At 44.2% G+C, this 27,928-nt stretch overlaps 1 protein-coding gene and 1 long non-coding RNA gene across 3 annotated transcripts in view; one reads left to right on the top strand and one right to left on the bottom strand.

The window, feature by feature from the left end:
* TMPRSS9 (transmembrane serine protease 9) overlaps positions 1-27,928 on the bottom strand; it is a 316,106-nt gene that overhangs the window by 191,060 nt on the left and 97,118 nt on the right. For both annotated transcript variants that reach the window (XM_063920081.1, XM_063920080.1), the window contains one exon: positions 2,649-2,806. In XM_063920081.1, the coding sequence (XP_063776151.1) occupies positions 2,649-2,793 (145 nt within the window). In that variant the 5' untranslated portion in view covers positions 2,794-2,806. The remainder of the gene's footprint in view (positions 1-2,648; positions 2,807-27,928) is intronic.
* Positions 100-27,928, top strand: LOC134914928 (uncharacterized). Its single transcript, XR_010177383.1, has 2 exons — positions 100-316; positions 27,528-27,928. It is a non-coding gene; the product is annotated as an uncharacterized LOC134914928 (long non-coding RNA).

Here is a 27,928-nt window from a genome sequence, read left to right as displayed (position 1 = left end):
GCTCTCTCCAGCGCCTCGTCCTCCACACGTCCTCGGTCCTCCTCCTATAATAAAATGCTGCTGCACAGTGTCTTGTGATGTCAATCAGGAAAGGGAGGAGGGGCAGCTAACTCAGTTCCTCCCCCTTCCTGTTTATATTCCGCCCCTCCCTCGGCTTCCTCTCTCTCTCTCTGTGTTTGGGAGCCGGGGATCTGACAAGCATCACGCCAAGATCTCGTGGCCGTCCCCGGCGCCCACTGTCATAATGGGAGGGACTGGGAGAGAGAGGAGCTGGAGCTGCTGCTGCTGGTCATTCCCTAATTTCCCTATGTGCATGGTGAGTCTCCATTTGCTTGTATTGCTGCCTGCAGCAACCCTCTCCCTCTGGTAGGAATTAGGTGTTTTAATTGTGTTGCATCACATGTGTAAACACAACAAAAAATATATATGCCTGCCGCAATGTGTAAAAATGGGGAATCTGCCTGCCGCAATGTGTAACAAGGGCACGCTGTCTGCCGTAATGTGTAACAAGGGCACGCTGTCTGCCGTAATGTGTAACAAGGGCACGCTGTCTGCCGTAATGTGTAACAAGGGCACGCTGTCTGCCGTAATGTGTAACAAGGGCACGCTGTCTGCCGCTATGTTTAACAAGGGCACGCTGTCTGCCGTAATGTGTAAAAAGGGTACGCTGTCTGCCGCTATGTTTAACAAGGGCACGCTGTCTGCCGCTATGTTTAACAAGGGCACGCTGTCTGCCGTTATGTGTAAAAAGTGTACGCTGTCTGCCGTTATGTGTAAAATGTGTAAAAAGAGGAATCTGTCCGCTGTAAGGTGTAAAAGGGTCTCTACTTGGTGTAGTGGTGCTACTGTGCGGCGTAATTTGAAGAATGGAGACTACTGTGCACCGTTTTATGAATTGGTATTTTGTGGCCACACCCCTTCCCCACGAAGCCACGCCACTATGTATTTTTGCGCGCGCCTGCGGCGCGCACTGTCCCTGTTTTGCATGCAGGGGTGGGGCTCCGATGCCGTTTCTTGCACACAGTGATAAAATGTCTAGTTACGGCACTGTTGCTAGGTATCCATTTCTCTGGCTCTGAGCAGGTCCCCCTCACCAGATCCTCTCCAGGGGTGAGGGGGTGGACTTGGATGGGATGGGTGGGGGGGCCCAAAGCATTTTGTCGCACCTGGGCCCACCGCTTGCTAGTTCCGCCACTGGATGCTGGGTATCAGGAATCTGATGCTGGGTACAAGCCGAGTCTCACGGGACCTGGGACACAGAGAATGGCTGTTTGGCGTGACTTTGGCATTAGTGTATGAGGACGCATCTGTATTTCCTCTTATTCTGATCCCCTCCACAATCATATAGCACTGACCATGCCCAGTGTCAGAGCAGGCAGCAAAATAATAGGGAAATCTTCTTTATAAATAGCAATGATACTGTACTTCATCTCTCATAACTGTGATTTCAGTAAAACAAGCATTGGCTGCAGACCAGGGGCGCCGGAATGTTTTTAGGTTGGGGGGGGGGGGGGGGGGGGGGGGCGCTTACCTCCGGACGGCATCTTCTTTAAAAACAGTCTGCTACCGCAGGGTTCTGTGTCCTCCTATCTTTAGTTGTGTTCTAGCCGGCTGTCTCTCCTTCACAAATGCATTACTGGGAGGAGGCGTGGCCAGGCTGAGACCATAGCCACGCCTCCTTCCAGTAATGCAACTGTGAAGGAAAGACAACCGGCGGCGGCTAGGACACAACTGAAGATAGAAGGACACAGCACCCTGCGGTTGGAGGATGTGGCACCTGCGGGAATACAGCGCTAAGCGCCCCCTGCCCCTCTGTCATATTTTGGGGGAGCAAGCTGCCCCCTTCCCCACCCCCCATTTCGACTCCCCTGCTGCAGACATTAATAAATAGGCCCCATAGTGCTTTGAATGGTTCATAAGTTTTGTAGACTTTGCAAAAGACTTATTGAAGCAAATTTGACATTTTATAGTCTAGTTTACTTAAATCTGCATTCCCTGGATAGTGGAAAAGTCCGACATTCCCCTTATCGGGATCTTATGAGCTTATCCATGTAGCGGATTTTTTGGAGCTTCTAAAAGCAAGGTCTGTGTGACACTGTGTAGGTTTGTGGCTTCAAGGACCAACACAAAAGCTCCATGCTTTTAACTGTCTATTGGTTCATAGGGTCACACTGGGAAGGGCTGATTCAGATTTTGAAACAAGTCCATTTTGTGTATGGATTTAGCGTTCTTTAGCACTGCACAGGCTCATCTCAGACATATCTCTCTCTATTTGTGGCTGAAGAGGCATAGTTGTGTGGTAGCAGGTCATTCATATGTAGGCTGAGTGAGCGCATGTAGATGCAATTGTGGGCTATGCCGAGTTATGCTACAGGCTTGCTTTAAGCATACAGTAATAAGGAGGGCCACTATTCAACTAAGCATATACAGTACATAGGGACTGTGTGATAGCATAGATGTGTAGAATTTGGCTAATAGGTGAGCGTTGGCACTCAGTTCTGTGCATTCCATGCACATGATGCAAGCATAACTGCTACTGATTACTGTGGATCAGCCCCTGGTATGGAACCTATGAAGACTAATGAGTGGTTGGATTACATTTCTTCTCTTATTGCAGCATCTAGATGAGGAGATTCCAACATACTTACTAATTAATAATCCTGCAGTGACACTGATGGCCGTGCTTCCAAAAATGATAGAGGCCAATGTCCATCTGCAGCATGCTGTGTGTATAAACTTCACCTTGTCCACGTCCAGCACAGGTTCTGTATCCACACACGGCTGAACTACCATTGTAACAAAGGAGCTGCAGAAAGAAACCTATGTCATGAACACTTCCAGGCTTTGACCCATAAATCCATCTAAACAATCCCCATTCAAATACATTTCCTTCATCGGGCACATGCTTAAGAAGGGCAGGGCTTGGGGTGGCACATAACACATCATAAAAGATTGCTGCATCTATGAAAAACAGTGATTTCATGACCATAGGTGATTATTTATTTGAACCGCTCACACAGGAGGCCATGTTCAGATGCAGAAATGGTGCATTCTGAAGACACACCAGAGATGCTGCAAGTGGGTGTGTGAGTATTCACAAAATTGGCTGCGACATTAGCATACAGAACCATGGCTGCAGTAAAAGTTGCGTCTGCATCTGTGTGCAACTCAAAATCAGCCCCATAGTGTGCTGTGCACACTCTTTTTACATTCATTCTTCCACCACAGCTTTTTACCACCCACCATATGTACCCCCAAGCCTTTCAACCTAATTTTCATCTTAATATTTCCCCACTTCCACTTGTCTGTGCATGCTGGACAGCTAAATCTGTGTGCAACAAGCTTGCATCCATTCATGATCTATACCTCTCTCACTCCTTCAGTCTCTCAAATAGGGTCTAAATGGTTACAGATTACTCATGACCAGGTCTCTGTAAGTACCTGGGAGTGATTAGGAGACGTAGCCATGCCCCCCCCCCCCCCCCCCCCCCCCCCCTGCAATGCCTGGATCATGCCATCGATATCCTTATATAAAACCTGGTTCCCTCATTCTGACTTTGCTTCCCATATTGCTTTCTTCTTTGGGAGTCTGTCCCACAGTCCATGACCAAGTGACTTACAAGGTGTTGGAGTAGGCTTTCTACTGTCCCCTGGATATACATTCTGCATCATCCATCCTCTCCTCCTTTAAAATCCTTGGCTTTCTTAAAAAAAAAATGTCTTTAATGACCTACCCATTTTAAAATCCTGACTGGATAGATCTGTCCCCAGCATTTCTTCTGTGTGCACTCCTGGGGCCGGATCCAGATGTGGTTGGAGTTGCTATCGCTGGTGCTTACATGGATGCTGCAGTTACAGCACTAATGTGGTAATACAGCAGGAGGCTTCATGCCTCCTGCATGAATTAGTGATTTGAGCTGCATTCAAGGATCACCTCCAACACCGTCAGCCAGCTGTGTGACCCATGGGCCACGTGAGCCGGCCACTGCAGATCTACAAAAGGCCTGGAAATCTCCATCTTCTGTCAGAGATCATGGCCACATCACTCCACCAAAATGGAGGCGAAAAGCCTCCATTTTTGGAAATGGTGGCCATCGCCGACCCCAATTGGCAGCAGACTTTCAATCACTGAGGGTGCGATACATGTGAAAACTGTTGCAAAAACCTTTTTAAAGAAACATATGATTCTGCTGATACAGAAGCTCATTAAGCTCTAAGCCTAAATAACTAACTAGTGTTATTTCAAATACACCATGTATTACAAATAGCTTTTCTGCATTTCACTCCATGGTATTCTCTCCAAAGCAATTGCATCATTCACTCTCCCTGCAACTCACCCCTCTGTACACATAGTAGCCTCATTTATCCACTCCCCTCTTATTACACTCATGAGCTTTTTACTTATCTTTATACTTTAACAATAACATTCATAGCCAGCTATCTTTATGTCCTGCTTCTATTATCTGGTGACATTTCACCAAATCCAGGCCCCAGAGTGAAACAGATGATATCACACGGCGCTACTATTCATAATATACTTGATACAACCATTTGCGTAGATCGTATTTTAAAGGGCCTCCCAAATCTGAAATTCAGAGGGAGAACAAATAATGGTGCAGTACAATAGATAGAGTAAAGCAGATGTACATTTTTATTAGTCCCACTCACAATCAAGCAAATGGGTTATTTGCATATCATCCAAACATGGATTTGGCGTCTTCAATCTTTGAGTCTCCTTCTTTATCACTAAAACTTTAAATGAACATATATAGTGCAATACCGTTTTCTTAAAAACACATATTTTAATACCAAAAGGTGCTCACATAGATAAAATGAAAATAGGCATATCACCAAGGGTAAACCTCCCCAGAGACCGTCACACAGTCCAGAATGCCACCAGATGTCTTTGTGGTGAAAAGAAAGGCCCTCCAAAGCTCCGGAAACCACGGAAAGAAAGTCTTTCAAAGCACTGGATACTGCAAGGTCTGCCGCTGGATGAGTCCAAAGGTGAAGTCCCCGTTCTGCTTAAACGCGTTTTCGGACATCAATGTCCTTCCTCAGAAGCCTCCAGTTTCCAGTGCTTTGAAAGACTTTCTTTCCGTGGTTTCCGGAGCTTTGGAGGAACTTTCTTTTCACCACAAAGACATCTGGTGGCGTTCTGGGCTGTGTGACGGTCTCTGGGGAGGTTTACCCTTGGTGATATGCCTATTTTCATTTTATCTATGTGAGCACCTTTTGGTATTAAAATATGTGTTTTTAAGAAAACGGTATTGCACTATATAATTATGTTCATTTAAAGTTTTAGTGATAAAGAAGGAGACTCAAAGATTGAAGATGCCAAATCCATGTTTGGATGATATGCAAATAACCCATTTGCTTGATTGTGAGTGGGACTAATAAAAATTTACATCTGCTTTACTCTATCTATTGTACTGCACCATTATTTGTTCTCCCTCTGAATTTCAGATTTGGGAGGCCCTTTAAAATACGATCTACGCAAATGATTGTATTAAGTATATTATGAATAGTAGCGCCGTGTGATATCATCTGTTTCACTCTGTGGTTACATTTCGGGCTTTTTGGTGACGGCTCTTTTGATATCACTGGCTGTGACTATTTATTGTAAGCGCAAGTTGAGATCACCTGTTTTTAGAAATCCAGGCCCCAGCCAATTGCCCTAATCACATTCAGTAGATTTGCAGCAATATATAATTCCAGCTAACCTCATAAACATTACACTTCTCTCATCACCCTCTAAATCACTAAAATGTGCCTTATGGAATGCACACTCTGTTTGTAACAAATTAACATCCATCCATGACCTCGTCATATCTAACAACTTCAACCTGCTGGCCATAACAGAAACATGGCTCACACACTCAGACTTGCAGCACAGTCACACAGTGGTCTACACTTCACACACACACACCTCCAGGCCTGGTAACTGTAAAGGAGGTGGGGTTGGAATATTACTATCCCAATCTTTCACATAGTTCTACCACAGGTTCCATCACTCATGCTCATATAATTTGAAGTACATTCTATCATGACTTACACTCCTTTCTCTCTGCATGTTGCAGCAATCTATCACCCACCTGGGCAACCCAACCAATTTCTGGAAGATTTCTCTGCCTGCCTCCTTCACTTTCTCTGACATTTCCACCATCATCATGGGTGATTTCAATATCACTACTGATAGTCCGAAATCTGCTGTTCATGACTCCAAACCACTCTCTCTAACCTCCTCTCTTGGCCTCTCCTAATGTACTGACTCCTCTACTCATCAGAAAGGCCACTGCCTTGATCTTGTATTCATCAGACTATGCTCAGTTTCTGAATTCACTAACACTCTTTTCCCTCTCTCAGATAACAACCTTATCACCTGCATGCTCTCCTCCATTACTTCAAAATCAGTGTCACTGAAGCCATCCAATCCATCGCAAACCCACAGAAATATAAACGCTATTAATTTTCAAGACCATTTGTCCTCTCTGCAACAACTGCTCTCACCAATTTCTGCATTCACTTCTCCCGAGATGCTGTAACACACCTGAACCAGATTCTTGAAATAGCACTTGATGAAGTGGCTCCAGCTACCCCTCACACTTAGGCCTAGATGTCAGTCGTGGAACTCTAAATTAACAGGACACCTACAAAAACTCTCAAGTAAAGTTGAACGTAAATGGCATAAATCTTGTACTCCAAGCAACTTCGTCACATATAAGACTATCTACCACTCCTATCGCAATGCCCTGGACACTGCCAAACAAACATATTTCCAAACTCTCATCTCTGCTGAAGCCTCTAACCCTAAGTGACTTTTTAATACCTTTAAATCACTTCTAAACCCTCCCTAACTCAATCCACCAACCACTATCAGTGTGCAAGTTCTCGCTCCCTACTTCAAAGACAAGATTGATAAGATCCGATATGAAATGGTAAGCTCCTCCCTACCTGAACAGTCTGACGTATTCTCTTTATTTGATTCCACAAATTACTTTAAAAAGCATTTATTCACATCTGCAGGACTTTCTTTGTGCTGACGGTTGGGATTCTGATGTCGGTATTTTGACCGCCGGGATCCTGTACCCAACCCATTTTCCTCTTTATTTTCACATCCTCCTGACCCCTGGCCAATATTGCTGTGTGACCATATCATACAGCCCACCAAGAACCTTGCAATTTGATGGACGATTATGCAAATTATGAGAATGCCTATCCTTGTGTATCAATGCCTAATTCCCTACAGATTGTAAGCTTGCGAGCAGGGCCTTCCTACCTCTGTGTCTGTTATTATCCAGTTTTTTTTTAATCACTGTTGTTTCCAATTGTAAAGCGCAATGGAATTTGCTGCAATATATAAGAAACTGCTAATAAATATTAAATAAATACATCATTCATTTATATACATATTTATTATGGTAAATATTTAGTTTTTAAGTTATTACAGTAACGGGGCCTGATACGGAGGTGTATGCACTGCTGATGTCAGACGTAGTGGAGAGATGTTTTGCTACTGTGCATGCATCTAAGGGGTATATTCAATTCTAGTCGGAAACTGCCGTCTTGTTGGAAAAATTTCAGTTTCCGACTTTGTTAGGTCGGAAGGGGTTCCAACCTATTCAGTCGGGCTGGACGGGCGGAATAGCCGTGGATCCACGCACTTTTGTCGGAAACGCAGTAAATCCGACAGGTTTTGGCCCCGTTTCCGACAAAGTCAATCCGACTTTAAAAAAAAGTCGGATTGAGGAGATGAGACGGGGGACATGTTTTGAAGGGTGTGGTGACGGGGGAGGATTGGGAGGAGCTGAGAGGAGGAGACGGGTTGTAACCTACATTGCCGGAACCGGGACCTTGCTTGCTGGAGCCGGGTGAGTGCCGTGAGGTCTGGCGGCGGCGCCACATCCTCCTGCTTACGCTGCTGCATAGCCGCGCTGTTTCCTGCTCTCCCTGCCGCGATGACCTGCTAGCGGAACGGAGCAGGAGGGCACCTGTTCAGTTTGTGTCCTTTCCAACAATGTCAAGTCGGAGTGGCATTGTCATTGAATACTGGCTTGTCGGATCCTTTCTGTCGGAAAGGGTCCGACAGCCATTGAATACACCCCTAAGTCGCACATTCAGGTAGAAGTGTAGGGAAAGTGTAGTGGGTGGTGAAAGGGAGGTGGCTTAGGGCACGCACGGAGATGGTCCGTCTTATAGGCGTGTTATGGAAATGCCACAGGCATGTTGGTGAAAGTGGTTGTGTACACAGGTTCTTGACCACTCACAAAAGAGGCCATACTGGGAGAGAGTAATTGCACTGCCATAGGGATGGTGCAAGTTTCCACGGTGAGACAGATGGTGGCGTCTAAGGAAGCACCAATTGGTATTACAGCGTGTACAGATGCTGGCAGTGGCCATCTCAGTCTTTGCACATTTGGACGCACAAAAGTACACAAGGGAAGGGCTTTGTAGAGGCATTTGCATACAGTCACAGAGAGGCAAACACCGATAATTGCAGCTGCAGGGGCTTCTTTGTCCACATCTTAATCAGCCCCATATTGTCATAGATAGGCAAACACGATAGATGCAGCTGCAGGGGCTACTGTGTCCACATCTTAATCAGCCCCATATTGTCGTAGATAGGCAAACACAGATAGATGCAGCTGCAGGGGCTTCTGTGTCCACATCTTAATCAGACCCATATTGTCATTTTCATAGTGCTATTTAAAATCAGTATTTTATGTCTAATACTATAAAAAGCATTAAAGTACAGCTGAATGTTGAATTATTAATGAAAAATTATTAATGAACAATTATTGATTATTAATGGGTGGGCAGCGGTGGGAGGAGCTGTGGGTAAAGTGAGAGGAGCTACAGTGGGGGGGCATCTATGGAAGAATAAACAATTTGCGCGCACCATAGGCGCCCCCCAAAAAGGGGTGTGGTCTTGCTGTAAGGGGCATGGCTTTGCTGCAAGGGGCATGACCTTGCAGGAAAAAGCTACCTTATACCCCAGTTTTGCAGTGTAAACCTCTTAAAATACCCGCAGCCGAGGAGACAGACGCTAAAGGTCAAATGTGACCTCTAGCACCTGTCTCCTCCTCAGCGGCGGACATTTTTGGTGGGGTTTTTTAAACTACTACGGATGGAAGCATTTCCACAGCCCCCGGCGCGTCTCAATCCACTGCGGGGGCTCCGGGGCTTGTAGTATATGCTTATTCACCGCCCGCACCTGCCCTCCCAAACTTTGCTAATGCAGCCAGGATGTTCCGGAACGCCGTTCCAGGTGATGTCATATTTCAGAACACCTTCAGGAGCGGCGTTCCTGAACATTCCTGATGAAAAATATCCCTGCCTGTACTATAAATCCAATCCACAGTTACCCTTTTGAGAGAACTGTGGATAACCATTCAGAAATGTGTTGAGGCTATTTCTGGACATCTGCCCCCATCTTACTGGACTCATGCTCACCGCCATCTATGCATGGACTGTAAAACTGCTATTTTCAGGGATCATTTGCAGGTTGCCTTATCCAGCACACAGTCTCAGTCTACACATTTGGCTAAGGTTTCAAGCTGAGAGGATTCTACTCCACACATAGGGGGAGATTCAAATGTTTGAAAAGTCATTTGGGAGTCTGTTTTTTCCTATCTAATACACAGGAAAAAATAAACACCCAACCGACTTTTCAAACATTTGAATTCCACCCATAATCTTCTATGGTGATTCATAAATCACTTTGCCTAGTGACTGCACAAATACATTTAAATATACAGTATATGAGAAAAATCTGTAAGACAGCACTTATTGGACTCACCATGTAAGGTGGTCTGGATTATTTAAATTGAGAAAAGATGGGTATTTATTAGAGATGAGCGCCTGAAATTTTTCGGGTTTTGTGTTTTGGTTTTGGGTTCGGTTCCGCGGCCGTGTTTTGGGTTCGAACGCGTTTTGGCAAAACCTCACCGAATTTTTTTTGTCGGATTCGGGTGTGTTTTGGATTCGGGTGTTTTTTTCAAAAAACACTAAAAAACAGCTTAAATCATAGAATTTGGGGGTCATTTTGATCCCAAAGTATTATTAACCTCAAAAACCATAATTTACACTCATTTTCAGTCTATTCTGAATACCTCACACCTCACAATATTATTTTTAGTCCTAAAATTTGCACCGAGGTCGCTGTGTGAGTAAGATAAGCGACCCTAGTGGCCGACACAAACACCGGGCCCATCTAGGAGTGGCACTGCAGTGTCACGCAGGATGTCCCTTCCAAAAAACCCTCCCCAAACAGCACATGACGCAAAGAAAAAAAGAGGCGCAATGAGGTAGCTGTGTGAGTAAGATTAGCGACCCTAGTGGCCGACACAAACACCGGGCCCATCTAGGAGTGGCACTGCAGTGTCACGCAGGATGGCCCTTCCAAAAAACCCTCCCCAAACAGCACATGACGCAAAGAAAAAAAGAGGCGCAATGAGGTAGCTGTGTGAGTAAGATTAGCGACCCTAGTGGCCGACACAAACACCGGGCCCATCTAGGAGTGGCACTGCAGTGTCACGCAGGATGTCCCTTCCAAAAAACCCTCCCCAAACAGCACATGACGCAAAGAAAAAAAGAGGCGCAATGAGGTAGCTGTGTGAGTAAGATTAGCGACCCTAGTGGCCGACACAAACACCGGGCCCATCTAGGAGTGGCACTGCAGTGTCACGCAGGATGTCCCTTCCAAAAAACCCTCCCCAAACAGCACATGACGCAAAGAAAAAAAGAGGCGCAATGAGGTAGCTGACTGTGTGAGTAAGATTAGCGACCCTAGTGGCCGACACAAACACCGGGCCCATTTAGGAGTGGCACTGCAGTGTCACGCAGGATGTCCCTTCCAAAAAACCCTCCCCAATCAGCACATGATGCAAAGAAAAAGAAAAGAAAAAAGAGGTGCAAGATGGAATTGTCCTTGGGCCCTCCCACCCACCCTTATGTTGTATAAACAAAACAGGACATGCACACTTTAACCAACCCATCATTTCAGTGACAGGGTCTGCCACACGACTGTGACTGATATGACGGGTTGGTTTGGACCCCCCCCAAAAAAGAAGCAATTAATCTCTCCTTGCACAAACTGGCTCTACAGAGGCAAGATGTCCACCTCATCATCACCCTCCGATATATCACCGTGTACATCCCCCTCCTCACAGATTATCAATTCGTCCCCACTGGAATCCACCATCTCAGCTCCCTGTGTACTTTGTGGAGGCAATTGCTGCTGGTCAATGTCTCCGCGGAGGAATTGATTATAATTCATTTTAATGAACATCATCTTCTCCACATTTTCTGGATGTAACCTCGTACGCCGATTGCTGACAAGGTGAGCGGCGGCACTAAACACTCTTTCGGAGTACACACTTGTGGGAGGGCAACTTAGGTAGAATAAAGCCAGTTTGTGCAAGGGCCTCCAAATTGCCTCTTTTTCCTGCCAGTATAAGTACGGACTGTGTGACGTGCCTACTTGGATGCGGTCACTCATATAATCCTCCACCATTCTATCAATGTTGAGAGAATCATATGCAGTGACAGTAGACGACATGTCCGTAATCGTTGTCAGGTCCTTCAGTCCGGACCAGATGTCAGCATCAGCAGTCGCTCCAGACTGCCCTGCATCACCGCCAGCGGGTGGGCTCGGAATTCTGAGCCTTTTCCTCGCACCCCCAGTTGCGGGAGAATGTGAAGGAGGAGATGTTGACAGGTCGCGTTCCGCTTGACTTGACAATTTTGTCACCAGCAGGTCTTTCAACCCCAGCAGACTTGTGTCTGCCGGAAAGAGAGATCCAAGGTAGGCTTTAAATCTAGGATCGAGCACGGTGGCCAAAATGTAGTGCTCTGATTTCAACAGATTGACCACCCGTGAATCCTTGTTAAGCGAATTAAGGGCTCCATCCACAAGTCCCACATGCCTAGCGGAATCGCTCCGTGTTAGCTCCTCCTTCAATGTCTCCAGCTTCTTCTGCAAAAGCCTGATGAGGGGAATGACCTGACTCAGGCTGGCAGTGTCTGAACTGACTTCACGTGTGGCAAGTTCAAAGGGCATCAGAACCTTGCACAACGTTGAAATCATTCTCCACTGCGCTTGAGACAGGTGCATTCCACCTACTATATCGTGCTCAATTGTATAGGCTTGAATGGCCTTTTGCTGCTCCTCCAACCTCTGAAGCATATAGAGGGTTGAATTCCACCTCGTTACCACTTCTTGCTTCAGATGATGGCAGGGCAGGTTCAGTAGTTTTTGGTGGTGCTCCAGTCTTCTGTACGTGGTGCCTGTACGCCGAAAGTGTCCCGCAATTCTTCTGGCCACCGACAGCATCTCTTGCACGCCCCTGTCGTTTTTTAAAAAATTCTGCACCACCAAATTCAAGGTATGTGCAAAACATGGGACGTGCTGGAATTTGCCCATATTTAATGCACACACAATCTTGCTGGCGTTGTCCGATGCCACAAATCCACAGGAGAGTCCAATTGGGGTAAGCCATTCCGCGATGATCTTCCTCAGTTGCCGTAAGAGGTTTTCAGCTGTGTGCGTATTCTGGAAAGCGGTGATACAAAGCGTAGCCTGCCTAGGAAAGAGTTGGCGTTTGCGAGATGCTGCTACTGGTGCCGCCGCTGCTGTTCTTGCGGCGGGAGTCCATACATCTACCCAGTGGGCTGTCACAGTCATATAGTCCTGACCCTGCCCTGCTCCACTTGTCCACATGTCCGTGGTTAAGTGGACATTGGGTACAACTGCATTTTTTAGGACACTGGTGAGTCTTTTTCTGACGTCCGTGTACATTCTCGGTATCGCCTGCCTAGAGAAGTGGAACCTAGATGGTATTTGGTAACGGGGGCACACTGCCTCAATAAATTGTCTAGTTCCCTGTGAACTAACGGCGGATACCGGACGCACGTCTAACACCAACATAGTTGTCAAGGCCTCAGTTATCCGCTTTGCAGTAGGATGACTGCTGTGATATTTCATCTTCCTCGCAAAGGACTGTTGAACAGTCAATTGCTTACTGGAAGTAGTACAAGTGGGCTTACGACTTCCCCTCTGGGATGACCATCGACTCCCAGCGGCAACAACAGCAGCGCCAGCAGCAGTAGGCGTTACACGCAAGGATGCATCGGAGGAATCCCAGGCAGGAGAGGACTCGTCAGAATTGCCAGTGACATGGCCTGCAGGACTATTGGCATTCCTGGGGAAGGAGGAAATTGACACTGAGGGAGTTGGTGGGGTGGTTTGCGTGAGCTTGGTTACAAGAGGAAGGGATTTACTGGTCAGTGGACTGCTTCCGCTGTCACCCAAAGTTTTTGAACTTGTCACTGACTTATTATGAATGCGCTGCAGGTGACGTATAAGGGAGGATGTTCCGAGGTGGTTAACGTCCTTACCCCTACTTATTACAGCTTGACAAAGGGAACACACGGCTTGACACCTGTTGTCCGCATTTCTGGTGAAATACCTCCACACCGAAGAGCTGATTTTTTTGGTATTTTCACCTGGCATGTCAACGGCCATATTCCTCCCACGGACAACAGGTGTCTCCCCGGGTGCCTGACTTAAACAAACCACCTCACCATCAGAATCCTCCTGGTCAATTTCCTCCCCAGCGCCAGCAACACCCATATCCTCCTCATCCTGGTGTACTTCAACACTGACATCTTCAATCTGACTATCAGGAACTGGACTGCGGGTGCTCCTTCCAGCACTTGCAGGGGGCGTGCAAATGGTGGAAGGCGCATGCTCTTCACGTCCAGTGTTGGGAAGGTCAGGCATCGCAACCGACACAATTGGACTCTCCTTGTGGATTTGGGATTTCGAAGAATGCACAGTTCTTTGCTGTGCTGCTTTTGCCAGCTTGAGTCTTTTCATTTTTCTAGCGAGAGGCTGAGTGCTTCCATCCTCATGTGAAGCTGAACCACTAGCCATGAACATAGGCCAGGGCCTCAGCCGTTCCTTGCCACTCCGTGTCGTAAATGGCATATTGGCAAGTTTACGCTTCTCCTCCGACAATTTTATTTTAGGTTTTGGAGTCCTTTTTTTTCTGATATTTGGTGTTTTGGATTTGACATGCTCTGTACTATGACATTGGGCATCGGCCTTGGCAGACGACGTTGCTGGCATTTCATCGTCTCGGCCATGACTAGTGGCAGCAGCTTCAGCACGAGGTGGAAGTGGATCTTGATCTTTCCCTAATTTTGGAACCTCAACATTTTTGTTCTCCATATTTTAATAGGCACAACTAAAAGGCACCTCAGGTAAACAATGGAGATGGATACTAGCATACAATTATGGACTGCCTGCCGAGTGCAGACACAGAGGTAGCCACAGCCGTGAACTACCGTACTGTACTGTGTCTGCTGCTAATATAGACTGGTTGATAAAGAGATGTCTATGTAACTATGTATGTATAAAGAAGAAAGAAAAAAAAACCACGGTTAGGTGGTATACAATTATGGACGGACTGCCTGCCGAGTGCCGACACAGAGGTAGCCACAGCCGTGAACTACCGCACTGTACTGTGTCTGCTGCTAATATATAGACTGGTTGATAAAGAGATAGTATACTCGTAACTAGTATGTATGTATAAAGAAAGAAAAAAAAACCACGGTTAGGTGGTATATACAATTATGGACGGGCTGCCGAGTGCCGACACAGAGGTAGCCACAGCCGTGAACTACCGCACTGTACTGTGTCTGCTGCTAATATATAGACTGGTTGATAAAGAGATAGTATACTCGTAACTAGTATGTATGTATAAAGAAAGAAAAAAAAACCACGGTTAGGTGGTATATACAATTATGGACGGGCTGCCGAGTGCCGACACAGAGGTAGCCACAGCCGTGAACTACCGCACTGTACTGTGTCTGCTGCTAATATAGACTGGTTGATAAAGAGATAGTATACTCGTAACTAGTATGTATGTATAAAGAAAGAAAAAAAAACCACGGTTAGGTGGTATATACAATTATGGACGGGCTGCCGAGTGCCGACACAGAGGTAGCCACAGCCGTGAACTACCGCACTGTACTGTGTCTGCTGCTAATATAGACTGGTTGATAAAGAGATAGTATACTCGTAACTAGTATGTATGTATAAAGAAAGAAAAAAAAACCACGGTTAGGTGGTATATACAATTATGGACGGGCTGCCGAGTGCCGACACAGAGGTAGCCACAGCCGTGAACTACCGCACTGTACTGTGTCTGCTGCTAATATATAGACTGGTTGATAAAGAGATAGTATACTCGTAACTAGTATGTATGTATAAAGAAAGAAAAAAAAACCACGGTTAGGTGGTATATACAATTATGGACGGGCTGCCGAGTGCCGACACAGAGGTAGCCACAGCCGTGAACTACCGCACTGTACTGTGTCTGCTGCTAATATATAGACTGGTTGATAAAGAGATAGTATACTCGTAACTAGTATGTATGTATAAAGAAAGAAAAAAAAACCACGGTTAGGTGGTATATACAATTATGGACGGGCTGCCGAGTGCCGACACAGAGGTAGCCACAGCCGTGAACTACCGCACTGTACTGTGTCTGCTGCTAATATATAGACTGGTTGATAAAGAGATAGTATACTCGTAACTAGTATGTATGTATAAAGAAAGAAAAAAAAAACACGGTTAGGTGGTATATACAATTATGGACGGGCTGCCGAGTGCCGACACAGAGGTAGCCACAGCCGTGAACTACCGCACTGTACTGTGTCTGCTGCTAATATAGACTGGTTGATAAAGAGATAGTATACTCGTAACTAGTATGTATGTATAAAGAAAGAAAAAAAAACCACGGTTAGGTGGTATATACAATTATGGACGGGCTGCCGAGTGCCGACACAGAGGTAGCCACAGCCGTGAACTACCGCACTGTACTGTGTCTGCTGCTAATATAGACTGGTTGATAAAGAGATAGTATACTACTAATATTATATATACTGGTGGTCAGGTCACTGGTCACTAGTCACACTGGCAGTGGCACTCCTGCAGCAAAAGTGTGCACTGTTTAATTTTAATATAATATTATGTACTCCTGGCTCCTGCTATAACCTATAACTGGCACTGCAGTGCTCCCCAGTCTCCCCCACAATTATAAGCTGTGTGAGCTGAGCACAGTCAGATATATATATACATTGATGCAGCACACTGGGCTGAGCAGTGCACACAGATATGGTATGTGACTGAGTCACTGTGTGTATCGTTTTTTTCAGGCAGAGAACGGATATATTAAATAAAACAAACAACTGCACTGTCTGGTGGTCACTGTGGTCGTCAGTCACTAAACTCTGCACTCTCTTCTACAGTATCACAGCCTCAGGTCAATCTCTCTCTCTCTCTCTCAACCCTAATCTAAATGGAGCGGACGCCAGCCACGTCCTCTCCCTATCAATCTCAATGCACGTGTGAAAATGGCGGCGACGCGCGGCTCCTTATATAGAATCCGAGTCTCGCGATAGAATCCGAGCCTCGCGAGAATCCGACAGCGTCATGATGACGTTCGGGCGCGCTCGGGTTAACCGAGCAAGGCGGGAAGATCCGAGTCGCTCGGACCCGTGAAAAAAAACATGAAGTTCGGGCGGGTTCGGATTCAGAGAAACCGAACCCGCTCATCTCTAGTATTTATTCCTTTTAAATTAAAATACATAATAAATCTGTTGACACTCTTATAAAAACATAGTACAATTTATTACAATAAAAATAATTAGCACAGTGCTGATACAATTTTGTACAAATTTTAATCAATTCACAAGGTTCCACCTCTGGATGTGGATAATTCACCCTTCATAGAAGTGCAGAATTCACAGTCATGTTATCACCAAGTAGATTCAGAAGACAGTTACCCTATGTATTTCGTCTCCTTGGAGACTTCCTCAGGGGTTAATCTCTATATTCTCATTCAGAGGAGATATCCATTATGTCCCACCCTTGGTTTCTATGAACTTTTGGCTTAAAGTTTTCCTTAGATGCCTTACTGTTATGGCCTTTGGTAATAGGCTTCAAACCTTCAGCATCTGCTAAGCAACGAGTATCCCATTACTGATATGTAATAAGGCATCAAGGATTTAGAGAAATTCTGGATCTTAACAATCAAAATCGACCTGTCTCAGCAATGTAATCTCTATAGCTGCAATCCTACATGGATTCCGAGTGAGACCTCTAATAAGATTCTAAGGGGTCTCTTTACTAAGCCTTAAGGCCCCTACACATTTGGCGATCCACTGCCGAGCTGCCTGACGGGCGAACCGTAGGCGGGGGGGCAGTGACGGGGGGAGTGAAGTTTCTTCACTCCCCTTTCACCCGAATCCATAGCAGTGCATGCTAATATGGACAATCTCGTCCATATTGGCCTGCATGCATAAGCGACTGGGCACCAACGCTGAACGAGCGCGGGGCCACACATCGTTCATGGTTGGTTCCTACACACTAAACGATATGAGCGCGTTCTCGTTCATTAATGAACAAGAACGTTCATATCGTTTATTAAAATATATTGGTGTGTATTTAGATCCAAAGGCAGTGGGGGCCTTGCCTTCCCTAATCTTGAACTTTACCAACACGCGTGTTTACTTGATCAATTTAAAGGATTGGCTCCAGACAGATCCCATGAAACCCTGGGTGGATATTGAAAGGCATATATGTAAAGGTTTCCCTCTGCCAGATCTTATTTGGATTAAAGCATCCCTTAGACCCCCCTCGGCTAACGTTATGAAAAGTGTCTATAATTCCCTTATAGTCTGGGACAGATTGGCTGTTACTCTGGGTGAATTCCCTCTACCCTCCTCAAAATGTATCCCTTTTGGCAGTTTCCAAATTACTTCCTGATTTTTCTTTACAGAAGTGGCGAGGCCTCGGTATTAGACTGATTAAAGACTTATACAATACCTCAGGGCTTAAAACCTTCCAACAACTACAAACCCAATACTCAATACCGGCAAAGGACTTTTATAAGTATTTGCGCCTTAGACATTGGATGCACCTGACCCACATTCTCTCCCCTCTCCTCCTCCATATGTGTTATCTAAATTTTGTACCTCAGGTCATAAAGGCGGTATTTCACAGTGGTACTCTCCTTTCTCCACACGATGAGCCAAAACTCCATACCCAAGTAAGATGGAAACCAGACCTCAATATTTTTTTGACAGATGATGAATGGAATAAAGTTTTTCTGAATATTTGTAAAATGTCCAAATGCATAAACCACTTGGAAATGATGTTTAAGATAATACATGGTCTCTACCACACCGGATAAACTCCACAAGATCTGGCCTAAGTCTAAGTCTAAATTTTGTTGGAGACAATGTGGGTCACAGGGAACTCTAATTCACATATTTTGGCTATGCCCTATTATTAGATTGCTCTGGACAGAGGTTTTCGATCTGATTGAGCAAGTTACAACTGTGTTGCTCCCTCCTCTCCCTGAGATCGTATTCCTACATTATTTTCCTCCCTCTGTTCCTAATGAACATACATATATTATAGGTCATATACTTATAGCGACTAGAGCTGCTATAACTCAACACTGGAAAAGAACTGACCCACCACACCTGTCCAAAATTATAGCTTCTATTCATCGCAGTTGAATGGGTTTTAAATATTCCAACATCTCCTTTGACTAAATGGTTATCCTGGTCTGACTACTACAACTCCAATATAACTTCACAGAAGGCTCTGTTTTGAGGACAATGATTAGCTTCTCTTTCTGGTTTCTCCTTTTTTTCTTTGTTTTTGAGGAATACTGATGTTTCTGGATGTGTCATCTCCTGTACCACTCAATAGATATATTGCAATCTAATGTATGGGACCATGGCCCTCATTCCGAGTTGTTCGATCGCTAGCTACTTTTAGCAGAAATGCAAACGCAAAGCCGCCGCCCTCTGGGAGTGTATATTAGCATAGCAGAATTGCTAACGAAAGATTAGCAATTCTGCTATTAAGTATTTCCTTGCAGTTTCTGAGTAGCTCCAGACCTACTCCTAGATTGCGATCACCTCAGTCCGTTTAGTTCCTGGTTTGACGTCACAAACACGCCCAGCGTCCGGCCAGCCACTCCTCCGTTTCTCTAGCCACTCCTGCGTTTTTACCTGGCACGCCTGCGTTTTTTAGCACACTCCCTGAAAATGGCCAGTTTCCGCCCAGAAACACCCACTTCCTGTCAATCACACTACGATCAGCAGAGTGATTGAAAAGCTGTGTTCGCCCGTGAGTAAAATAGCATAGTTTTGTGTAAAATTGCTTAGCGCGTGCGCCCTGCTGTGCATACGCATGCGCAGAACTGCCGGATTTTAGCCTATTAGCAATTCTGCTAAAAATAGCAGCAAGCGAACAACTCTGAATGACCACCTATGCATACTTCTCTTTCTAATTACTGATACACTGTTTAGTTTATGTTTCTGACTATATATGTGCCCATTGATTGACTCTTGAGTCTGAACCTGGCATGGCAGTTAGGAGTGGATTGGCTGGTACTTTATCTCCGTTGACTTTATCTCCATCCAAGGCTTAGTAAATAGAACCCTAAGTAATCTTATTACAGATCATGTGACATGACCCATCTCATGCAAATGTGGACAAATATAGCTGATTTGGTTGGAAGCAGCTAAGACCTCCCTCCTCCCCGTTTATCGCACAAATGGGGAAAAAAAAAATCACATACCAATTCCATAATACGAAGAATAACTTTACATCTGTCTAGACCCTATGGTTAAAATGATACTGAAACTAGAGTCATTAACTGAGCAAACCTCCCTTCTCTGTGTGGCTTTTCACAGCATTTAGATTGCAAGGAGTAGTACACCCTTTACTGATTTCTGTGGGAATAGCTACTCCATTCTGAAACAATCACACGTTTCTTCCAGGTGCCCTTTACATGCTAAGTTGCTATGGCTTGGAGTTAGCCTGCATGAACCCCATAGTTAGATAGGTGCCCATTAACATCATATATCTAGGCTATGTATTAATAAACGCGGCACGGCTGTGTACTTAGGACAACGCTCAAGGACAGCGGTAGCAATAACTGCTCTCCCTGCAAGTTACTGGCACATTTGTGAAAGACTCCTCTAGTGAATCTGATGCTTTGCATGCTCACAATTGACATCAAGATGGTGTAAACTAACGGGATCAAACTCCGAAAAGCTTTGTAGTACCCATTGATAATAATGGGGACTGCAATCTGCAGCGGTAATTAGCCATCTGCAGGCTATTTCTGTGAAATCTCCTGCATTAGGCTACTAGTACATAGCGACAAATGATAAAAATATGCAGAAACTTACATTTCTACATAATTTTATGGAGAAAAATTTGATAAATAGGCCCCCAGGAGCAACCACCACAATAAAATAAACCCTATAACTAGACACACTGGAGTTAATGGCTTCCTTCCATGCTTTTCCTTCTCCCCATTATCTGTTCTCTCATTACCTTCCTCTTTTCTTGCTCTCACTTTTCTCTTTATTTCTTTGTCTTCTTTTCTTTTATCACTTCCAGAGCTTATTGACCTTGGTACTCATTGTTATCCCAATGTGATTCTTGCCTTTTATAAAAATTCATAGGGGAATATTTAATTTGTGTCAAGTTTTCGGAAAACATGTGGCTGTTTTAGACAGTTTGCCGCTGATGCAGACTTGTAATCAAGTTGAATCTGCATTTGTCGGAATGTTTGCCGTTTGCGGCAAGAATTAAATAGTGACGTGTCGGATCCTCTCCATCGGAGAGGATCCGACATCAGTTGAATATACCCCATATTCTCTAAATGTAAAAACTTAATTCAATGGATATTTGCATACAAAATAAAAAAGCTATTTAAAAATACATACCAAACGTAAACAAAATGGCAAACAGATTGAAGTCTATGGCCAATATAACGTTATGCATATTAACATCTGTATCACTTAAGTACCAGAGATCAAGTTACAATAATCCCCAACATGTCTAAACTGAAAGCTGTTGACATTTTGGGGCATATTATTTACTAAGGTGTGAGTTTTTCCCCGAAGTGGAGATGTTGCCCGTAGCAACCAATCAGATTCCACTTAACATTTATCTAGATGCTTCTAAAAGATAATAGCTAGAATCTGATTGGTTGCTATGGGCAACGTCTCCACTTCGAAAAAAAAACACACTTTAGTAAATATACCCCTCTATGTCAAATATGAACATACAGCACAAGAGTGTTTTGTGTATGTTTACTGTATAGGGAATGTCACTGTTCCAGTGTATAAAACAGTGAAGAAAAAAGCTGAGCTCTATGCGGTAAAATAGCAGAAGCGCTGAACATAGGGGCACAATAGGGTCTTTGTTAGGTTTTCATTCTACCGCTGCTGTCCAGTGGAAATACCTAAATTCCAGACATCTCCTCCCTCTGTTGATTTTATCACAGGCTGAGAATAAGGGGGGTTAGAAGATCCACCAGCTCTCAGAAACCAAGGGAAAAAGAATGAAGAAAATACCTGCACGTGAAACTACCGCAGAAAATTTAGAATTATGATACTGGTGGAGAAGAAATACAGTACGTTACTCTCTAAACACACATCTTTAACTTTGTGAGGTAGTTATACACTATTCAAATTGTGTAACAATATCTCACTGTTGATATAATCAGTCAGGCAGACTCATTCATGGAGGAAATCTCATGAATTAGCCTCCTGCACTAATGTTACTAGATTAGTGAAATAACTCAGCTGCAAGGTTTGTGCCTTTTTTCTTGCTGCTAAGTAAAGGCCCACATACACAGGTTTTCATCCGATCTGACCTGTTTTCATCCGATTCCAACAGATCGGGCCGATATATCGGATGAAAACAGGCCAAATCGTATGTCTTTACCATCCGATTCGGATCGGAGCCTGGAGATCATATGTGCAACACATATGATCTCTCAGAATCGGATGCATCAGTAAGCATTTTAGCACCCGCGATGTATCGCATCCAATCAGGGCCGTAGGTGTGTGCCGACGGGCCGCACTGCTGGCACACACCTATAGTCTGCAGAGCAGGGAAGCTCCAGGCAGGAGAGGCACTTTCCCCGATCTGCGCCTCTGTGACCCCCCCCCCCCCCCACACACACACACAATCCTCCCCCCGCCGGAGAGAGAGGCTGTGGTAGCGGCGGAGGCAGAAGATTTCAAAACTCCTATTCAGCCAATCAGCGGCCGGCCATTCATTTGAATAGGGGTTTTGAAATCTCCCTCCTCCCGCCGCTACAGTAGCCCGTGCCCCACCGGTAACTCCCCGGGAGTCCTTTATATGCGATAAATCGCATGCGATTTATTGCATGTAAAAAATGGCACATCAAGTGCCAAATCGTATGAAGCCCTCCCGGGGAGCTGCAAAGGACAAGTCGGACGTGTGTATGGGGGCCTTAAGTGTAATTATTTCATGTTGGTATGTGTATATCCATTTTTTAAATGCACACTTATTCATTTCCTAACAAAAAATAATAATTTAAAATAAATGAAGAAAAAAGGTTTAAATATCTGTTTGAGGTCCAAAACTGTCATGTCTAAAATTACTAGTGCCATGCACCTCCTTACGGGGCTTATTTATCATTAAATAGTTGATTTTGGGGAATTCTCACAATATTAAATATCACCCTAGTGCAGTGTCGGACTGGGGCATGAAGGGCCCACCAGGGGAATGCTGTGGTAGGGGTCCATGTTTAGAGGTGTGGCCAGTCTCCAAAGAGGGTGTGGCCAGCTGCTAACCATTAGAGAGTGCATGGTCTTGGTCCCTTGAAAAGTATATACAGGTGAAACTCGGAAAATTAGAATACCGTACAAAAGTTCATTTATTTCAGTAATTCAACTTAAGAGGTGAAACTAATATATCATATAGACTCATTACATGCAAAGTGAGATATTTCAAGCCTTTATTTGTGATAATTTTGATCATTGTGGTTTACAGCTTAAGAAAACACTAAAATCCAAAATCTCAGAAAATTAGAATATTGTGAAAACGTTCAATATTGTAGGATCAAAGTGTCACACCCTAATCAGCTAATTAATCCAAACCACCTGCAAAAGGGTGCCTGATCCTTTAAATGGTCTCTCAGTCTGGTTCAGTACAATTTGCAATCATGGGGAAGACTGGTGACCTGACAGTTGTGCAGAAAACCATAATTGACACCCTCCACAAGGAGAGAAAGCCTCAAAATGAAATTGCAAAAGAAGCTGGATGTTCTCAAAGTGCTGCATCAAAGCACATTAATATAAAGTTAAATGGAAGGGAAAAGTGTGGAAGAAAAAGGTGCACAAGCAGCAGGGATGACTACAGCCTGGAGAGGAATGTCAGGAAAAGGCCACTCAAAGTGTGGGGAAGCTTCACAAGGAGTGGACTGAGGCTGGAGTTAGTGCATCAAGAGCTGTCACACACAGACGGATCCTGGACCTGGGCTACAGAAAAAAAAACTGGTCTGTTGCTCAGTGGTCCAAAGGCCTCTTTTCTGATGAGAGCAAATTTTGCATCTCATTTGGAAACCTAGGTCCCAGAGTAGGGCGGAAGAATGGAGAGGCACACAATCCAAGATGCTTGAAGTCCAGTGTGAAGTTTCCACAGTCTGTGTTGATTTGGGGAGCCATGTCACCTGCTGGTGTTGGTCCACTGTGCTTTATTCAGTCCAGAGTCAACGCTGCCGTCTACCAGGACATTTTAGAGCACTTTATGCTTCCTTCACCAGACAAGCTTTATTTAGATGCTGACTTAATTTTCCAGCAGGACTTGGCACCTGCCCACGCTGCCAAAAGTACCAAAACCTGGTTCACTGACCGTGTGATTACTGCGCTGGATTGGCCAGCGAACTCGCCTGACCTGAACCCCATAGATAATCTATGGGGCATTGCCAAGAGAAAGATGAGAGACATGAGACCGAACAATGCAGATGAGCTGAAGGCCGCTATTGAAGCACCCTGGTCTTCCATAACACCTCAGCAGTGCCACAGGCTGATAGAACCCATGCCACGCCGCATTGAGGCAGTAATTCATGCAAAAGGGGCCCAAACCAAGTACTGAGTATATCTGCATGATTATACTTTTCAGAGCCGACATTACTATATTTAAAATACTTTTTTTAAAGATTTTATGTAATATTCTAATTTTCTGAGATTTTGGATTTGGGGTTATCTTAAACTGTAAGCCACAATCATCAAAAGTATAACAAATAAAGGCTTGAAATACTCACTTTGCACGTAACTAATTAGTATATATAATATATTAGTTTTCACCTTTTAAGTTGAATTACTGAAATAAATGAACTTTTGCACGATATTCTAATTTTCTGAGTTTCAACTGTACAGTAAATACTGCTGGTGCATCATGATAATGTACCAGATAATTAATAGCAATGCATTGTAGAGAATACACAGAGCCGGCCCTAGGCATAGGCAAACTAGGCAATTGCCTAGGGCATCTGTTATGCCTAGGGGCATCATCAGTTTCTGATAAAAATGATATGCAGCATGCCTATATTCTGTGTGCAGCATTTCGTATGCAGATACAGGCACAGTCTCACACAATATATAGGCATGCTGCATATCATTTTAATCAGCAGAAGCTGCTTATGCATCCTAGCCACATAGCAATGCAAATAAGATGCATTTTCATAAAAAATAGGCACCCGACGTTAGCAGAGCTGCCAATTGACTCATGCCAGGAACTATATGTGTCATTATGTGTATAAGGGCATTAATAATGTGTAACATATGTGTAAGGGGCACTATGTGTCATTATGTGTATAAGGGCACTAACAATGTGTGGCATATGTGTAAGGGACATTATGTGGGTCATTATGTGTATAAGGGCATTAACAATGTGCGGCATATGTGTAAGGGAAATTATGTGTATAAGGGCAGTAATAAGGGTTGGCATAATGTGTAAGGCGCATTATGCTTATAAGGACATTAATAATGTGTGTCATATGTGTAAGGGGCATTACTGTGTGGTATTATGTGTATAAATGCATTACAAATGTGTGTCATTATGTGCATAAGGTGCTCTACTGTGTGGTGTAATGTATAGAAAGGGCACTACTGTGTGGTCTAATGTGAATAAAGAGCAATATGGTGTGGTGTAATGTGAATAAGTAGCAATATGGTGTAGTGTAATGAGAATAAAGAGCAATATGGTGTGGTGTGGTGTGATGTGAATAAGGAGCAATTCAGTATGATGTTAAGTGAATGAGGGGCACTACTGTGAGGAGTAACGTATATAAGGTAAAGTGGTACTACTGTGTGATGTAATGTGAATAAGGGACACTATCGCATGATAAATTGTGAATAAAGTTGCAGTACTGTGAGGCATAATTTGAATTGGGGGTACTATTGTGTGGCCATGCCCCTTGCCAGCAAAAACACATACCTTTTTGGCCTGTGCGCCGAATGTGCACACTGTTCCTATTTAAATTACAGGGAGTAGGGAAAAAAAAGGACTGCTATGGGTGGGGGGTGATGGTGCTGGGAAAGGGGTGCAGGGTCAGAGGCGGAACTAGCGATGGTGCTAGGGGGCACCAGCCAAAATCTTGCCTAGGGCATCATATTGGTTAGGGCCGGCTCTGAGAATACACCATAGTCCTGTGCAGCATAAGGTAAGTTATCTATTATGTATAATTCAAGTGCACAGTCTGGAACCTGATCCCCAGAGGAGGAGGTGGGGCTACCCCACAGGCAGTGGAGTCCACCGGGTGTTTCCCCCCTGTACACCTGTGGGCCAGTGCAACCCTGCCCCAGTGTATAAAGGAGGGATCGCAGTTAATATCTCTAATGTCTGCTGCGGTCTCTCCATTTCCAATAGTTATCTATTTGGGATGCAATGCTGTTAGATCTTCCAAGCTAGCATCTGTTGCTAATGCCATCTGAAGATGACATTGTGCCTTTGTAGCCCATGGGCTACACTTTGCATAATGTACCAGGAGAGTGTTCCTCCGGATACCTACCGAGCAATTGCTGCCGCATAATATGCGTGGTCAGTAGACCGCACATGTGCAGGAGTCCGAATAGACGTAATGCGGTCTCAATTCCAAACATGTCACAGGGATGGGATCTTTTCGGAGTCCCTGTCCACGTGAGTTAACCATGATACATTTGGTCTGTATAATCACATGCTACAATGCAATTTTAACTACTAATGTCACGCCCAGATCGCACTACAAATGTGATTGTTGATGAATGGGCCCCTGTGATATGAAGCTAAGTTTAAAATTCACTAAAGGAGAGTTTCAAAATGTTTAATTTCAGAACAAAACATAACTTTACAATCATAGAATTAGAAAAATATAATGGATATAAATATAATATAGAATGTTAAATAATAAAATTAACATCCATTGCAACATCTCTTCTAAAAACCTGTATTTTAGTAAATATACCCCTCAGACTGCAAAGATTTATTTGTTTATATATTTATTTTTCAATGCCAAGTAGGAGGTTCCTAGAGACATCACTTCTTAAATCACACAAACTGTACTAATTAGAGTATACATACTGAGTCAATCCTTATGTGGAGATGTATCACACCTTGGAGATAGATAAAGTGTAGAGAGATAAAGTATTAACCAATCAGAATCTAACTGCCATGTTGCAGGTTGTGTTTGAAAGATGACAGAAGCTTTTTGATTGGTTTGATACTTCTCCCGCTCAGTAAGATTCCATAGTTCAGATATACTGTATAACTAACTTCCAAAACATTTATCTTTGGAAGTTCTTTGTCTGAACCAGAGAATCTTACTAAGGATTTAGGGTCATAATCATCATCACTTAATTTCTACAAAAGTAGGTGAAAATTAAAATTGTCACCTACTTTTGTAAAAATTAAGTTTTGTGGCCATTCATCATAAAGGTAACGCAGGAGATATCACAGATATCTCCTGCTTACCTTTCACCCCCAGTCTGACCTGGTGACCTCATACACTAGTACACTCATTCATCAAGCTCCGATAATATAGAGCTAGGCTGCGGTAGCATACAGAAAAACAGAGCTTGGCTGCTCCCGCACCCCCGCTGCTTACCTTTTGGAAGCAGGCCCGGCTCGCGGAGTGGGATACTTCTGGATCCCTCCGCCCATGCCAGGCTTCTTCTGCCGGACACCGGGGGCTTTGTGTGCCTGTATGAACCCAGGCATTCTAATACGTTCAATCTGATGATTTTTTTTCACTGCTACGAAATTAGCAATGTAAATATTCGTGGAGACAGCTGATTTTTGGATCAGTTGTCTCTGCGCCGGAGCAATGATTAATTAATCTGGCGCTCACAGCGAGTCAGAATGTTAATTATTAGGGCCCGATAACGTAATGAATATGCCCCTTAGCATTTACAGTTTGTTGTATCTGGAACATTGTGAGAACCAATCCTATATGGCAATTACCAACTCTATATGGAAATAAAGTTAAACACAAAAGATAGTTGTTGGAAGAGTTTCCTGTATTGAGCTGAGATTCCTTATCACTAGCAAAGAAAAGAGAGTTATATACATTTAGAACTAATGATGATCAGTTATATACACCATACACTATATTTCTTCTTTGTCATTCCAGGTATACCCACACTAAGGAGACCTTAAAGGGCAGCTGGATTCCCCCCATCTCTGCATTGGCTGAGACCATCTGGACTACAATAGCTTCTACAGTGGTGTGGGTCTTTTCTCCCATATTGCAGCTGCGTTGTTTAACATTGAGATGCCACCATTGGAATTGTGGCAATGGAAAGCTAAAAGGTAGTCTGAGGTACATTCTGTGGCCTAAACAAAGTGGATCAAGCTGTCTCATGAATAGGAGACAGGTGTGTGACTGGTATTATGGCTAATTACTAATTAATTTCTAGTTTTCAAACCTGTTAAAAATGCAGTTGTGCTACAGAAACAATGTTAATTGGGATGTCAAAGTGAAAATGATTTTGAGAAAAGTAAACTGATTTAATGCGCTGTGCATAGACATAA

Source organism: Pseudophryne corroboree, chromosome 1, assembly GCF_028390025.1.
Source record: "Pseudophryne corroboree isolate aPseCor3 chromosome 1, aPseCor3.hap2, whole genome shotgun sequence".
Classification (NCBI taxonomy): domain Eukaryota; kingdom Metazoa; phylum Chordata; class Amphibia; order Anura; family Myobatrachidae; genus Pseudophryne; species Pseudophryne corroboree.
This window is presented reverse-complemented; position numbering and strand designations above follow the sequence as displayed.